Genomic DNA, 15,759 nt, shown 5'->3' on the forward strand with positions numbered 1-15,759 from the left:
TGGAGATCATGGATGACTATATTGCTCACCGTGTCAAACACAAAGTATCGTTGGCTCTGCCATGGTTCTGTTGTTCAACCAGCCTTCCACGGATGACTGCCCGCTCTGTCCTCCATAAACCAGATGAGATCCTGGCTAACTCTATTATATTCCTCTAGCTCTGTAAACTAGAGATCATAGAAGACTGTGGCCCACCCTGTCCTCTATAAACTAGAGATCTTAGAAGACTGGCCCACCCTGTCCTCTATAAACTAGAGATCATAGAAGACTGTTGCCCACTCTGTCCTCTATAAACTAGAGATCACAGAGGACTGTTGCCCACCCTGTCCTCTATAAACTAGAGATCACAGAGGACTGTTGCCCACCCTGTCCTCTATAAACTAGAGATCACAGAGGACTGTTGCCCACCCTGTCCTCTATAAACTAGAGATCACAGAGGACTGTTGCCCACTCTGTCCTCTGTAAACTAGAGATCATAGAAGACAGTGGCCCACCCTGTCCTCTATAAACTAGAGATCATAGAAGACTGTGGCCCACCCTGTCCTCTATAAAACTAGAGATCATGGAAGACTGTGGCCCACCCTGTCCTCTATAAACTAGAGATCATAGAAGACTGTGGCCCACCCTGTCCTCTATTAACTAGAGATCAAAGAAGACTGTTACACACCCTGTCCTCTATAAACTAGAGATCATAGAAGATTGTGTCCCACCCTGTCCTCTTTTAACTAGAGATCATAGAAGACTGTTGCCCACCCTGTCCTCTATTAACGAGAGATCATAGAAGACTGTTACCCACCCTGTCCTCTATAAACTAGAGATCCTAGAAGACTGTGGCCCACCCTGTCCTATTCCAACCATACATTTGAGTATGGTGTTAAGCCCCATTGAAGTAAATGAATTGAATATTCAACTCTCCTATTAAATCTGTTTGTGTTTCAGAGGAGAGACCATGTCGTTCTGACAATCCTGTGTGTAGTGACCTGTGTCTACTCTCACAGACCACCCCAGGGACAGAGCCCAGCTATAGGTGTGCCTGTCCTGTGGGTAAAAACTTGGCTATCAACCAGACCGTCTGTGAAGGTAAAGAGCTTGAATTGAAAATGTGGTGGATACTGGGTCACAGAATGAAAGTTATGCAAAATCGTTGGAGTAGAATGAAGTTGTGCAAATTGTTGCCTTAAATGAAGTGGTGTTATGCAAATCCTGGCAACCGAATGACGTGCAAATCATTTCAGTAAAAGGGAGTCGTGCAAATCGTTCCAGTATTTCAGTGAACTGTTAGTCATGCAGATTATTGCAGTGGAATAGAGGTGTTGTGCAAATGGTTGCAATGTGAAGGATGAATGAAAGGGGTTATCAGGCCATCGTGCAGCAGTCCTATCCTTTGTTACAAACCAGGTTGATACTGGGTAATGAGTGCATGCCTATACTTAAGTGGTGTGCATTTTAGGAGAGTTATTTGTGACCCATATTAGCATAACAATTATTAAACCAATCAGAGGGAAATTTTGGAAATGTTTACAATAAAATTAATACTGGTCTTAACCACACCATACACAACCAGACATTTGTAATAATCGTTGTCTTAATGTTTACTCTATAGATTTTTGTCTGCAAAGTTTGAATATCAAAAATATTGTTGGAGAGTGACAAACATTATCCATACTGCTCATGCGAATATAAGTTATTTTTCTATCCAATATGCTTTTTTTTTAAATATGAACATTTTTGTTAGAATATAAAATTTAGTGTATATTACATGGCATTGCACCTGCTCTTCTGAAAGAAGTATTAATGGAAGTCTTCTTATAAAATGGGTCAAATATTTATCATTTTGATCCGTGAAAGAAATATTGACATGTACATGCTCTGATAATCGTCTTTGTTTTTCCCCCCCCCTTTTATTTGCAGATAGTCATAATAGCCCGTTTCTAATGGTAGGCCACATTGACGAAATTATTAAAGTTGACCTGAACTACATCGGTAAAATTCCTTACAAGACTTTCGCTGTGCCGTCTGCAAAGAAAATAGTGGCCTTGGACTTTGACCCTGTGAGAGATGCTGCCGTGTACAGTGACATGACCCGGGGTGTCATCGGGGCCAGGAAGCTCTTCACACGGAGCGTACCCAGAGAGTAAGACCATCGTCATTGTGCTCTTTCTGTTCACCAAGTAGTGAGTGAGTGAGTGAGTGCTTGGGGTTTAACGTTGTACTTAACAATTTTTCAGTCATATGACGACAAAGGAATCCTTAGGCTCACCAAGGAAGTTCCAGTTCTTCTTACTGTGTGTGATCTAGCTTGAGTTGTGGCAGGTTCAAATCCAGCTTCTGCTCTTATTTACTCTGCAAGTAATTTTGATAGTGGCATGACCCCAGCATAGGCTCCAAACCAGCTGGTGTCTCCACGGCCGGGTAGTTACAATGCCAGTGCAGCACGATGAGTTAGGAGGCTGTCAACAATGATGTGACTTTCAGTCCAGCTCGTGTGAGCTCTGTCTTTGATTGCTGGTTTGAAGGTCAGCTTTAAGTCAGAAGATTTCCTTCCCAGGCACCATGGCAAAGTTTGGATTTCTGTATGCCCTTGCTAGTCACATATGTACCTCAGAAGAATTCTTCAAATAGTGAGATTTCCCTGGCACCATGGCAAAGTTTGGATTTCTCTATGCACTCTGCCTTGCTAGTCACATACGTACCTCAGAAGAATTCTTCAAATAGTGAGAATTCCTGAACACCATGGCAAAGTTTGGATTTCTCTATGCACTCTGCCTTGCTAGTCACATATGTACCTCAGAAGAATTCTTCAAGTAGTGAGATTTCCCTGGCACCATGGCAAAGTTTGGATTTCTCTATGCACTCTGCCTTGCTAGTCACATACGTACCTCAGAAGAATTCTTCAAATAGTGAGATTTCCCAGGCACCATGGTAAAGTTTGGATTTCTCTATGCACTCTGCCTTGCTAGTCACATATGTACCTCAGAAGAATTCTTCAAATAGTGAGATTTCCCTGGCACCATGGCAAAGTTTGGATTTCTCTATGCACTCTGCCTTGCTAGTCACATATGTACCTCAGAAGTATTCTTCAAATAGTGAGATTTCCCAGGCACCATGGCAAAGTTTGGATTTCTCTATGCACTCTGCCTTGCTAGTCACATATGTACCTCAGAAGAATTCTTCAAATAGTGAGATTTCCCAGGCACCATGGAAAAGTTTGGTGTATGACTTTATGCACTCTGCCTTGCTAGTCACATACATACCTCAGAAGAATTCTTCAAATAGTGAGATTTCCCAGGCACCATGGAAAAGTTAGATGGATTACCCTATGCACTGCGCCTTGCTAGTCACACATACATATATACCAAGGAGAAATAAATAAAATAGAGGCTGCATGCACCAGCTCTTGTAGGACCTTATACGTTGCAGATTCAGTGGCAAACAATGTGACAGCCTTTTGTTGCCCAAAGTTAGAAACCTCAAATTGATAACCTTTCATGTTCGATCAGTATCTTTGGCAGCCCCATGTTTTTTGGCATGTATATTTGGCTACATCTGTAACTGTTTCTCTGCAGGGAAGTGATTGTAGACCATATTGCTGGAGATGTTGAATCGGTGGTGGTTGATTGGGTAGCCGGAAATCTGATGTGGACGGACTCCACAAAGGTAAGGAGGATTGGCTATATGGAACTTAGCGAGCAGGGAAGATGTCGCAATAAAATGATACATCTTAATGGCATGTTCTATAAATTGATGGGATAATTTTACATTCATTTGACATCATTATCTTCATTTTGCATTATTATTACCAGTGTCACCTCATTGGACACACCTTTTTTCTGTATGGGACAGTGTCTCCTCCATGGGACATTAGCAGGTGCAAGACGGAAAAATGTGTTAGCAACTATGGCTAGAAAGTCTTAACTGTTTTGTCTCAGAAAAACAAAGTAACCAGTTTCCTGTATGTTTATAAAGTTTTAATTGAAATAAAATAGACATTCCTGGAATGTGGGGCTTTAAATGCAGCCAAGCATTCCATTAATAATATTTTGTCCAACTGAAGAAAATGTTTTTATTCACATGAAACATAATTAATATCTGAAATAATGGTCATGAAAAGCAGTTTTCATTGTTTTGCCACCATGCTTACTACAAGATTGTGAATGGCTGTAATTACAGGCCTCCAACAAAGCGAAAGTAATTCCATTATCACGGATCTAATTTTTGTCTCATGATTTGGCAAATACATTTCTGATAACAAGTGCACTTTTGTTGTATTCATGAGCAAGCTAAAGTTCAAGGAAGTAAAGTATCCCTTGTTTCTGGTTTCTTAATGACACTTAAGTAAATTTACCGTGTAGTCTATAAAAAGTGTAGTAAAAGTTTGATAGCTGACTAATACTCTGCCAGTGTAATGGCTGACTAATACTCTGCCAGTGTGATGGCTGACTAATACTCTGCCAGTGTGATGGCTGACTAATACTCCGCCAGTGTGATGGCTGACTAATACTCTGCCAGTGTGATGGCTGACTGATGCTCTGCCAGTGTGGTGGCTGACTGATGCTCTGCCAGTGTGGTGGCTGACTGATGCTCTGCCAGTGTGATGGCTGACTGATGCTCTACCAGTGTGATGGCTGACTGATGCTGTGCCAGTGTGATGGCTGACTGATGCTGTGCCAGTGTGATGGCAGGCTGATGCTGTGCCAGTGTGATGGCAGGCTGACTGATGCTCTGCCAGTGTGGTGGCTGACTGATGCTCTGCCAGTGTGGTGGTTGACTGATGCTCTGCCAGTGTGGTGGCTGACTGATACTCTGCCACCGCAAACGATCAACTGCTCTTAACACATTTGCTTGTTTATATATTAGTTTGCATGAATCAACCAATCACAGAACTTATTCATCAAAGCTATGAGACTCTGTGGGGACACCTGGGCCTGTGTGGGGACACCTGGGACTGTGTGGGGACACCTGGGCCTCTGTGGGGACACCTGGGCCTCTGTGGGGACACCGGGGCCTCTGTGGGGACACCGGGGCCTGGAAGGGGGGGGGGAGGGGGTGCATCAGGTCTCTGGTTTACGAGTTTCTGAATCGAAGTCCAAAATGTAATTTTATACTAGTGCTTAATTGTAAGTTTGAATCACTGCCAGAGGATAGGTATTGACCTACCCTTAGTCATACATGTTAGCTTTAGTGGAAGGTTTGCCATAGTCAGCTGGAAGCAGATCGAGATTAATCCTGCCAGAGGATAGGTATTGACCTACCCTTAGTCATACATGTTAGCTTTAGTGGAAAGTTTGCCATAGTCAGCTGGAAGCAGATAGAGATTAATCCTGCCAGAGGATAGGTATTGACCTACCCTTAGTCATACATGTTAGCTTTAGTGGAAAGTTTGCCATAGTCAGCTGGAAGCAGATTGAGATTAATCCTGCCAGAGGATAGGTATTGACCTACCCTTAGTCATACATGTTAGTTTTAGTGGAAAGTTGCCATAGTCAGCTGGAAGCAGATTGAGATTAATCCTGCCAGAGGATAGGTATTGACCTACCCTTAGTCATACATGTTAGCTTTAGTGGAAAGTTTGCCATAGTCAGCTGGAAGCAGATTGAGATTAATCCTGCCAGAGGATAGGTATTGACCTACCCTTAGTCATACATGTTAGCTTTAGTGGAAAGTTTGCCATAGTCAGCTGGAAGCAGATTGAGATTAATCCTGCCAGAGGATAGGTATTGACCTACCCTTAGTCATACATGTTAGCTTTAGTGGAAAGTTGCCATAGTCAGCTGGAGGCAGATTGAGATTAATCCTGCCAGAGGATAGGTATTGACCTACCCTTAGTCATACATGTTAGCTTTAGTGGAAAGTTTGCCATAGTCAGCTGGAAGCAGATTGAGATTAATCCTGCCAGAGGATAGGTATTGACCTACCCTTAGTCATACATGTTAGCTTTAGTGGAAAGTTGCCATAGTCAGCTGGAAGCAGATTGAGATTAATCCTGCCAGAGGATAGGTATTGACCTACTCTTAGTCATACATGTTAGCTTTAGTGGAAAGTTGCCATAGTCAGCTGGAAGCAGATTGAGATTAATCCTGCCAGAGGATAGGTATTGACCTACCCTTAGTCATACATGTTAGCTTTAGTGGAAAGTTGCCATAGTCAGCTGGAGGCAGATTGAGATTAATCCTGCCAGAGGATAGGTATTGACCTACCCTTAGTCATACATGTTAGCTTTAGTGGAAAGTTTGCCATAGTCAGCTGGAAGCAGATTGAGATTAATCCTGCCAGAGGATAGGTATTGACCTACCCTTAGTCATACATGTTAGCTTTAGTGGAAAGTTGCCATAGTCAGCTGGAAGCAGATTGAGATTAATCCTGCCAGAGGATAGGTATTGACCTACCCTTAGTCATACATGTTAGCTTTAGTGGAAAGTTGGCATAGTCAGGTGGAAGCAGATTGAGAATAATCCCAATGCCCTGTAATCAGTAGGTAGTGGTTGTTGTATGATTTATTTGTCTGTTTCAGGGTTCCATAGAAGTGGCAAGGCTAAACGGTTCGTTTCATGTTGCTTTGTCAGAGAGTCTGGATGGAACTCCCACTGCTTTAGCGATTTATCCCAAGAACGGGTGAGTATATCTTTACAAGTCATAGAATGTAAATTTGGTGAAATGTAATAGTCTTAGATTTTGTTCAGCCAAGGTTGCTTTACCTGAGATGTGGCTGTTTACAGATGCAGTAAAATTGATTAGCATAGTGCAAAAGCATAGAATCTGTGATTCTTCAACCTTTGGCATATTTGCAGGGTGTTTATTCAAGCATATTCTGAAGACTTTATTCTCTGTAGACTGATAAAATTATACTTATTGTGAAGCCCTGGAATTGGCCAATCCAACCAATGTAGTTTTGTCTGCATAATCTGATTAAAAATGTGCATAAATTGCACTGAAAGTTGCTCTTTCATAGTCAAAAAGTTGGAGAAAATATTTGATTCATATTTGACATTTTCAGTATATCAACAGAATTTCGTCGTCTTCAGGAAACGTGTCTTAAGAACACAAATAAAATTTTATCGAAGTAATAAAATGTCAAATGTGCAACTTCTGATTTTTTTTTCCTTTTTCAGAGTTGTCTGTTCTTTTGCACTATGCTAGCTTATTGCTGAATCTGTAAGTAATAATTCAGCATATTCAGAGGTGAACATGTTTCCAGTGCTCCTCCGCATTTTAGACCGCCCCCGATAGCACAGTCGGTAGAGTGTCTGCTTCGGTGGGTGGTAGATCCAGACTCAATACTGGGTCGAGTCACACCTAAGACCTTAAAAAGAGGATGTTGTAACTTTCTCCCTTGGCGTTCAGCATAAAGGGGATAGTGCAACTAATTTTTGATCTGTATCAGTATAGTAGCTTACTTGCCTTCGGTAAGTTGTCTGAGTGAAGCAGCACTAGATAAAAGAGCGGTGGAAATCTGTCTTGCAACAAGGAGGCACATTAATGCACCTTAAGGATTCCTTTGTTGTCATATGACTGAAAAATTGTTAAGTAGGACGTTAAACCCCAATCACTCACTCACTCACTCACTTGGGTTTTAATAATCATCGGCTCCACGTACAAGTCCCAATTGCACACAAACACAACATCTAGAACTAGATTGGCCCATATAGTGCCAAGCCCAAGTAGGCTGTGTGTGTGTGTGTCTCCCCTATTCAACTTGTCATACAAACTCACAGCCTCATATTGTAAATGACCAAAATTTTGTTCCGTGACTCAAATTGCCTGAGAGTTCTTTTGATCTTTTGAAAGGTTTTTTGAGGTTTGATTAGAATGTAGAATGGTGTTTTATGGACATATGGCATCAATAGCAATATTTTGTAGCATTTAATTCCTCCTAAAATAAACTTTATGGACAAAATTTTAGGTTTTTATGGCAACTTTACATCTTGGACCAAAGTTGATGTGGGTTCATTGCAGTTGAGGTACGCATGTATCTTAAGGGATAGTACACTTAAGACAAACATTTTTTTTATTTCCAGGATGTTGTTTTATTCGACCATAGGAGATAATGCCGGAATTTCACAGTGTGACATGTCTTTGTCTGGGTGTTTGCCAATCATCAGTGTAGTGAAGGACTGTCGTGGAATTGCCGTGGATGCAGACAGACTCTACTGGACAGACCAGGAACTGAAGCACATCGGAACAGCAAACCTGGACGGCAGCGACCCTAAAATTTTAATTACGTGAGCAGATCTCTTCAGTTTTTAGCTTTTTTTTTTTAGCTTCTCTTTTTGTCTGAGCATCATCGTCGGCGTCTAATAATAGAGAAAGCGATGTTAAACAGAATGTTATTTATTTATTTATTTATTTGATTGGTGTTTTACGCCGTACTCAAGAATATTTCAGTTATACGACGGCAACCAACATTATAGTGGGAGGAAACCGGGCAAAGCCCGGGGGAAACCCACAACCATCTGCAGCTCGCTGGCAGACCTTCCCACCTACGGCCTTAGAGGAAGCCAGCTTGAGCTGGTTTGAACTCACAGCGACCACATTGGTGAGAGGCTCCTGGGTCATTACGCTGCGCTAGCGCGCTAACAAACTGAGCCACAGAGGCCCCAAACAAAATGTTAGAGGTGATATCTCAAAGTGCTCCAGGTATACTGAACTCCGGGTTTGCACACAAGTAGAGCACAATAGAACTAGGGGGATATTCAATCGTTGATTGGGTGTGTGCATATTAAGTACCGTGAATTTCTGAATTCCTGACTTAGCATATTGTGTATTAGAATCAATGTTAGACAAAGTGTTAGGGTTGGTATCTTGATAAAATATTGTATGTGTTGATCTGAAGGTTTACTTGGACATAAAGCACAATGATGATCGCTTTGTGAGCACATTAAATACTGTTATTACCAAATTCACGATTTCAGTTGTTTATGCATTGAGCTGAAATTTTGCATTCATGTGTCTCATACAGGCGAGCTCTTTGGTAGCCTGTCTACCAATACTAAGTTGGTTTTACAATTCTATTGTATATGGATCAAATGTAGGGATTTGATTTGTGTTAAATGCACTGCTCAAAAATTTCAGAAGTATGACAGCTGTAAGTTTGATGTGTACAGGAAATCGGCGTGCTTCACATGGCATCACTGCCAGAAACAGTCAGAATAGAAAGTTACGGCCGATCCGTCCAAAGCTGGATTTGAGCTAGCGACCTCAGTCACCACAGGGACCATCACATAGGCAATTGTGGCTGAGATTTTTGGCAAAACCTTAATATTCATTCATCAAATCAAATTTTCTGTATTTACCAAGAAAAGCTCAATTATTGCCTTGCAGCAAATATCAAACTCCTGTGTACTATTTACTGTGTTAAAATGATTCTAAAGTATCAAAATGTTATGTGACCTGCTTATACAGTTTAGAAACTACATTTCAGAATTTGAACGATAACAAATGTGCACACGACTTATTTTGTGAAAGGTTACTTGTGCTGTTCTAAAATCAAACACCAATCAAATAAAATAAATAAATCAAATTTAAACAGATGAGCCTTTGAGATACATGTGTACATGCCATTGAACAACTGTGCTGTTTTATTGTGAACGCACATATATTGGAGGAAGACATCTATGTCTGTTTACTTTTCAGTGGACTGGAAAGTCCAACATCGCTAGCTGTTCACGGAGACGTCTTATTCTGGCTGGACTCTGCAACAGACATTCTGCACAAGTACTCTCTGTCCGAGGGCAAGGCCCTGTGGAATGCCCTAACTGGGTGGGACTCCATGACAGGGCTCTCGCTGGTAGACTGGCAGAAATACACCACAGGTACTGTATAGTAGTGCCCCTCATTCACCTGGCAAAGAGAGGAGATTCCTACAAGGACCATTAGCTTATGAAAACTGTTCGCTACGAAAACATGTTTGCTTTAGTCCGTACAGTAATTCTGAATTATCAACTAGTTAAGCGTGAATAATAAAATTTAGCACAAGCTTACCTAGCGCATCGACAGCAGACTTTAAACCTTGCTAGCCGCCATTTTTGATATGAGCCCAAAGACAGTTAAATTGTGGAACATTAGGATTATACCTAGGAAGATTACACCATTAAGGGGTGAGTGACAACTTGTTCGATTGTCTTAACATTGTTAATTTTCATTTTATTAATGCACCGGCCCAGATAGCACAGTTGGTAGAGCGTCCGCTTCAGGAGTTGTAGATCCAGTGTCAATCCTGGGTCGAGTCACACCTAAGACTTAATAAGAGGAAGTTGTAACTTCCTCGCTTGGCGTTCAGCATGATGGGAATAGTGGAACGACTGGTTGGCCCGTATCAGTATAATGGCTCGGGCGGGTCAGCTTACATGCCTTCGTTAAGTGGTCTCAGTGAAGCAGCACTGGATAAAAGAGCGGTGGAAATCCGTGCTGTGGCAAGGAGGCACATTACATACACCCTAAGGATTCCTTCGTCGTCATATGACTGAAAAATTGTTAAGTACGACGTTAAACCCCAAACACTCATTCACTCACTCACTCACTCACTCATTTTATTAATGAACATAAGCAACTTTTGTGGGAAAAGATGGTAGAGCAGCTGAGCCAACACAGTCTGTGGCATAAATAAAGTTCCCAAAATTTATAAAAGTGGGTTACATTACAACTTTTTCAAACATTAAAATCATGTTTACACTAACAGGTACAAATCTTATTATTTACCATATTTCCTATAATTTTAGGACAGATAATAGTAGTGCTGAAGGCAAAGATTTACCTTTCTCTCCCCTTTTTTTTGTTTTTCTTAAAAAGTATTCCTGCTACAATTAGCTCTACATGTATAATGGCTAGTATAACAGACCAGGTGTCCCAAAAACTAGAAGAATTAGGGTACTGAAAAGTAGTAATTTGAGCTATTTTTTTGTGTATCTAGAAAAGTTGAATTCATTAGCTGATGTGAATTTCTGTTAGCTGTTATCGTCATTTAGCTGTATTTACTGTTCTAAATACAATGTGTTGACAATATCTGTTTTCAGTTCAGAATGGATGCAGTGTGAAGAACGGGGGCTGTAGCCACCTGTGCTTGGCCCGTGGGGCACATGGCCGGGCATGCAAATGTCCAGAAGGGTTGTCGCTGAATGAAGATGAGGCTACTTGTCAAGGTATCATAACTGTCCCTGGGAAGAAGGCTGGATGTAAATGTAGAGTGTCGCTGGGTTACTGCTTCTTTCCCGATGTTGGACGCAGCTAAAACATCAACTGTAAATTTTCCTATGGAATTTCTTGCTAACAAGCATCATTGAGCGTCAAAGATCATTGGTGGTACTGCGTAGACTGGTTTGATCTGGATATGGGGTTGTGTGTATAATTTGCTGATCTTGGCAGTCTGCTTTATGAACTGTCGCTGGAACATTCAGCTGTAAAGTTTGAGCCCTTTGCCGTTTTTTTGGGTGCCGTCACGCAACTTTCAAGGGGTAACTTTGACTTGTAGGTGTCTTTATTGTTCGAAGATGCATGCACTCGCCCAAGTATGTACCAACCATTGTCAAAGTGTGGGTTCAATCCCAGCCTTGGGTAAGGACTTCGTATTTTGATTCCCCAACAGTCCTTATTGGTAGGGTCATGCGGACAGTAATGGGCCAACAGTTTGCATAGTCCTTTGTGTGTGGGTCACGTGGGATTAAACATTTGTGGCATTTTTCAAAGATTATTGATTAACCAAGGCATGTTTCATGAGGCATACTTAGGGTTAAGTGCACTTTGTCACTACAACACACATTGGATGGTTGTTAAGGGCGCTTCATGAAAACAGCCCGTGTGTGCTCGGATTTTCACCTCCCATGAAAGAGGTCACCATTATTTATAAAGTTGAAAATTCTAAGAGGATACATTGGAAGGTAATAGAAAAGTGAGAGTATAGCTTCAAGGAACTTGAAGAAAGATATGCCATAAAAATGTTCGTTGTTTTTAGGCATTTTTGGTAGCTCCCCAGTATTATGCAGGTTTTCCGTCAGTGGTCGGAAATGTGTGGAAATGTTATCATTGAACATACTGGGAATGTGTGACCAAGTTAGCACCTCCAATTTGGACTCTGTTCCCAAGCAGAGTTAGCTGTTCCCAAGCAGAGTTAGCTGTTCCCAAGCAGAGTTAGCTGTTCCCAAGCAGAGTTAGCTGTTCCCAAGCACAGTTAGCTGTTCCCAAGCACAGTTAGCTGTTCTCAAGCACAGTTAGTTGTTCCCAAGCACAGTTAGTTGTTCCCAAGCACAGTTAGCTGTCACCATTGATGCCACCACAGAGGGCAATTTAATTTTCGGGCTGACCTCTGGGTCCTCGTGAAAACTGTAGTTCGTCATGTTTTCTCTCCAAGAAGATCTGAAATCCGATAAGCTTTTTCGTATTTTATATAGTAGACCACATAATATACTATATACTAAGATGTAAAAATCAAGCATTTCATGTATCCTTGCAGCATATTGCATTAAATGCAGCTGTCAAATAAATGAATGTCTATTCAGAAAAACATTGTGAGTTTGCCTGTACGAAGTAAAGAGGGGTATTGTGAGAGGTGGATCAGCTGTTGGCGGTGGAGGTGACGGTGTCCAGTTTAGTGAAAGTTTCTGGCCAATCATAGGATTGCATTGGCTGCCCATAGTACACATATAGCCAGTTGCCAATATTGATTTGCATATCAAAGACCAAGAAAGTTTTTTTTCAACTCATAGCTCAATATTTACGTTGTCACCCATAGTACATGTATAATGCCAAATGCATTTCTCGATTTGTATATCAAAGACCTCTGTCGTCGTCATATGACTGAAAAATTGTTGAGTACGACGTTAAACCCCAAGCATCTCACTCACTCAAAGACCTCTGTGATAAATTTGTGCACGAAATCCCCAGTGTCTTTTTACCCCTGTAGTGATCTACAACTCCATGACAAATGAAGTAAATGCTCTGCAACCCTGATGCATCAACAAACAGTGATAGTTGAATAATAATGTTGGCCTTTGTAGTTGATTTAATGGCAAAATCTTAGCACTGTCTAATTAGAGCATAATATCTTTGTATGACAGTGTCCGTCATTCTACTTTATTTTGGTTTAAAGGTCATTATTTGAACATATTACAGGACTTGAACATTACACAGTTTTTACGAACTACTCAGTCAGGGGAGCTACTGGTATTCTCTGAATGCCTTGTTCATGTGGGTATCCTTCTAAACAGATACTACAGAAGAAACCTTGGAATGTTCTGTGGAGGAGATGCTCTGTGATAAAGTACGCTGTGTTGAGCTGAGTAAACTGTGCGACGACAGACTGGACTGTGAGGATGGCATGGACGAAAAGAACTGTGAGCGGCCGCATACCTGCAGCAGTGAAGAGTTCGCGTGTACACACAATAACAGAGACATCTGCATCCCATTTTCTTGGGTATGTGACGGAGACAAAGACTGTGACAATGCCACTGAAGAAGCAAATTGTAAGTAACAGAAAATGTGAACCAAGTTTATTGAAAAAAAAAATTGTTAGAAAGCAGCTCAAAATTTTGAACCAGTTTGTTGAACGCAAGTGTAGAACAGCCAGCATAAGATATGAACCATTTTGTTAAAGCAAGTTCTATTGTAAGGCTGAATTTCAATAGATATATGGGGAGAGCACAAAATTTTCAACTAGGTGAAAGAAATTGTAAGGCCTGAAAAATTGTAAAGCATGAAATTGTGTGCCGGTTTGTGAAAGCAGAAAGGTCTGGTTATTCATGGAGTTATTTGAATAACTTCATAGCTTTTTGCTAAGCCGACATAGTTTGACAGCATTATGTGGCTGTCCTGTAAAGAGAATCTAGCAATTGGAGGCAAGGTTCCCCCCCATGATTTGCTTGGTTTCCACCCCCATGATTTGCTTGGTTTCCCCCATGATTTGCTTGGTTTCCTCTATGGTGTCAGGGCCTCAATGGTTAACACGCCAGCGCAGAGCAATGGGAAGGCCTGTCAGCAACCTGGTTGTGGGTTTTCAACCTGTCCAATTTCTCTCACCATAATGCTGGTTGCCTTCATATAAGTGAAATGTTCTTGTGCAACGTGAAACACCAATCAAATAAACAAACCTGTGGTGTCAATGCTATTATTATATAGTTTGTGGTATCCTTCATGGCTTGAATGATTTCCTACATGAATTGCTTTGTTTCCATGGTTTTGATTGCCTTCATGGTTTTGATTGCCTTCATGTTTTTCATTGCCTTCATGTTATATGGATTGTTGTCTTCACCAATTAGTTCTTTTGGGTACAGTTTACAACAGTCTTCTTTCAAACAATTTCAGGTGATAAAAGTTGCTCGACTGACGAGTTCACCTGTGTGAATAAGGACTGTGTGCCCAATGATGTGGTCTGTGATGAACTAATAGACTGTGGGGACGGCTCGGATGAGACCAATTGTGAGTCGGTGCTATTTGGATTTTATTGCCTGTTTTGTTACCATGAAGAATCCCGTTGTTCTGTATAATATTTAACTTCAAGTCAAGTTTTCAGATTTTGTACTAAGCCAAAATATTACTATTAAACATGATGTTAAGTATGAACCAGGTCTGTAACTGGGTGGGGTGTCATGTGTGGTGTCTTCAGCATGACATTTTCGTGTCAGCAGCACTTAGTTGGCTGCATGGACTCACCCTGCCACGAAAAGACACAGTATATCTACATACACCTACTGACTTGTCCTGACGGAAAAATGATAAAGTACGACATGTAAACTCAAGCATATGTACATTTAATGCCATATTCAAACATTGTTCGCTTATACTACGGCGGTCAGTTTTATGGGTGGAAAAACATCCAACAGTTGACCAGTCCAGACATTCAACTTCGGTCTTTATTTATTTATTTGATTGGTGTTCCACACTGTACTCAAGAATATTTCAATTACGCAACGGCGGCCAGCATTATGGTGGAAGGAAACTGGGCATAGCCTGGGGAAAACCCACGACCATCCGCAGGTTGCTGACAGTCCTTCCCACTGGGTCAATACTCTATAACCTTCCCTGTGAAAATTTTATGCCACCATTGTGTACGTGGAAAATTTTTCAGTATAAAAGCACCAATTTAAATGAATTCTATATTTTACATTGTAAATATATCATTCACTATCATTTAAAACTTTCCTTTTTAAAACAGTCAATAACGTTCTAATACAACATGGAATGTGAAGCCGCTCAACAAGGCTGTCGCTATGAGCTTGTGCTGACTTATAGACTGGGAATAAAGTCTGCCAGTATTCAGCAGATGGTCGTGGTTTTCTCTTAGGGCTCTGCCCAGTTTCCTCCCACCAGAATGCTGGCTGCCGTCATATAACTTGAAATATATTTGAGTACAGGGTAAAACATTAATCAGATAAATGAATTCTAAAACAAAAGGGCTTAGAAATGCACTACAAACATGTAGTTCTTTGTTATCAGCGCTTATGCCTGCCCTAAAAATTAGGTTTAATATTTACAGTAATGCCTAAATGTTTACCAGGTCCTACCATCCCAGATCTGATGCCGGAGGATCTGTGCAGCAAGTATGGCATGTTTCTGTGCGAGTCTGGAACTTGTATTGAGTCCTCCAATCTGTGTGACAAAAAACCGGACTGCGAAGATGGTGATGATGAAGATTGGTTTCGCTGTGGTAAGACTTATCACACATGCAACAGTTGGAATAAAGAATTTCCCTTTAGACCATTGGTAGAAACGTGGACTCGAAACCCAAAGATTGCTGATTCAAATCCCCACTTAGAAATCTTGAAAAACTTGGAT

General features: G+C 41.1%; 1 protein-coding gene across 1 annotated transcript in view; it reads left to right on the forward strand.

Moving 5' to 3' along the window:
• LOC135480962 (low-density lipoprotein receptor-related protein 2-like) overlaps positions 1-15,759 on the forward strand; it is a 45,792-nt gene that overhangs the window by 3,688 nt on the left and 26,345 nt on the right. The window contains exons 3-12 of the mRNA XM_064760892.1: positions 940-1,080; positions 1,912-2,134; positions 3,567-3,657; positions 6,512-6,612; positions 8,016-8,219; positions 9,631-9,809; positions 11,010-11,135; positions 13,197-13,451; positions 14,290-14,403; positions 15,482-15,631. Of these exons, the coding sequence (XP_064616962.1) occupies positions 940-1,080; positions 1,912-2,134; positions 3,567-3,657; positions 6,512-6,612; positions 8,016-8,219; positions 9,631-9,809; positions 11,010-11,135; positions 13,197-13,451; positions 14,290-14,403; positions 15,482-15,631 (1,584 nt within the window). The remainder of the gene's footprint in view (positions 1-939; positions 1,081-1,911; positions 2,135-3,566; positions 3,658-6,511; positions 6,613-8,015; positions 8,220-9,630; positions 9,810-11,009; positions 11,136-13,196; positions 13,452-14,289; positions 14,404-15,481; positions 15,632-15,759) is intronic.

Source organism: Liolophura sinensis, chromosome 13 (assembly GCF_032854445.1).
Source record: "Liolophura sinensis isolate JHLJ2023 chromosome 13, CUHK_Ljap_v2, whole genome shotgun sequence".
Taxonomy (NCBI): domain Eukaryota; kingdom Metazoa; phylum Mollusca; class Polyplacophora; order Chitonida; family Chitonidae; genus Liolophura; species Liolophura sinensis.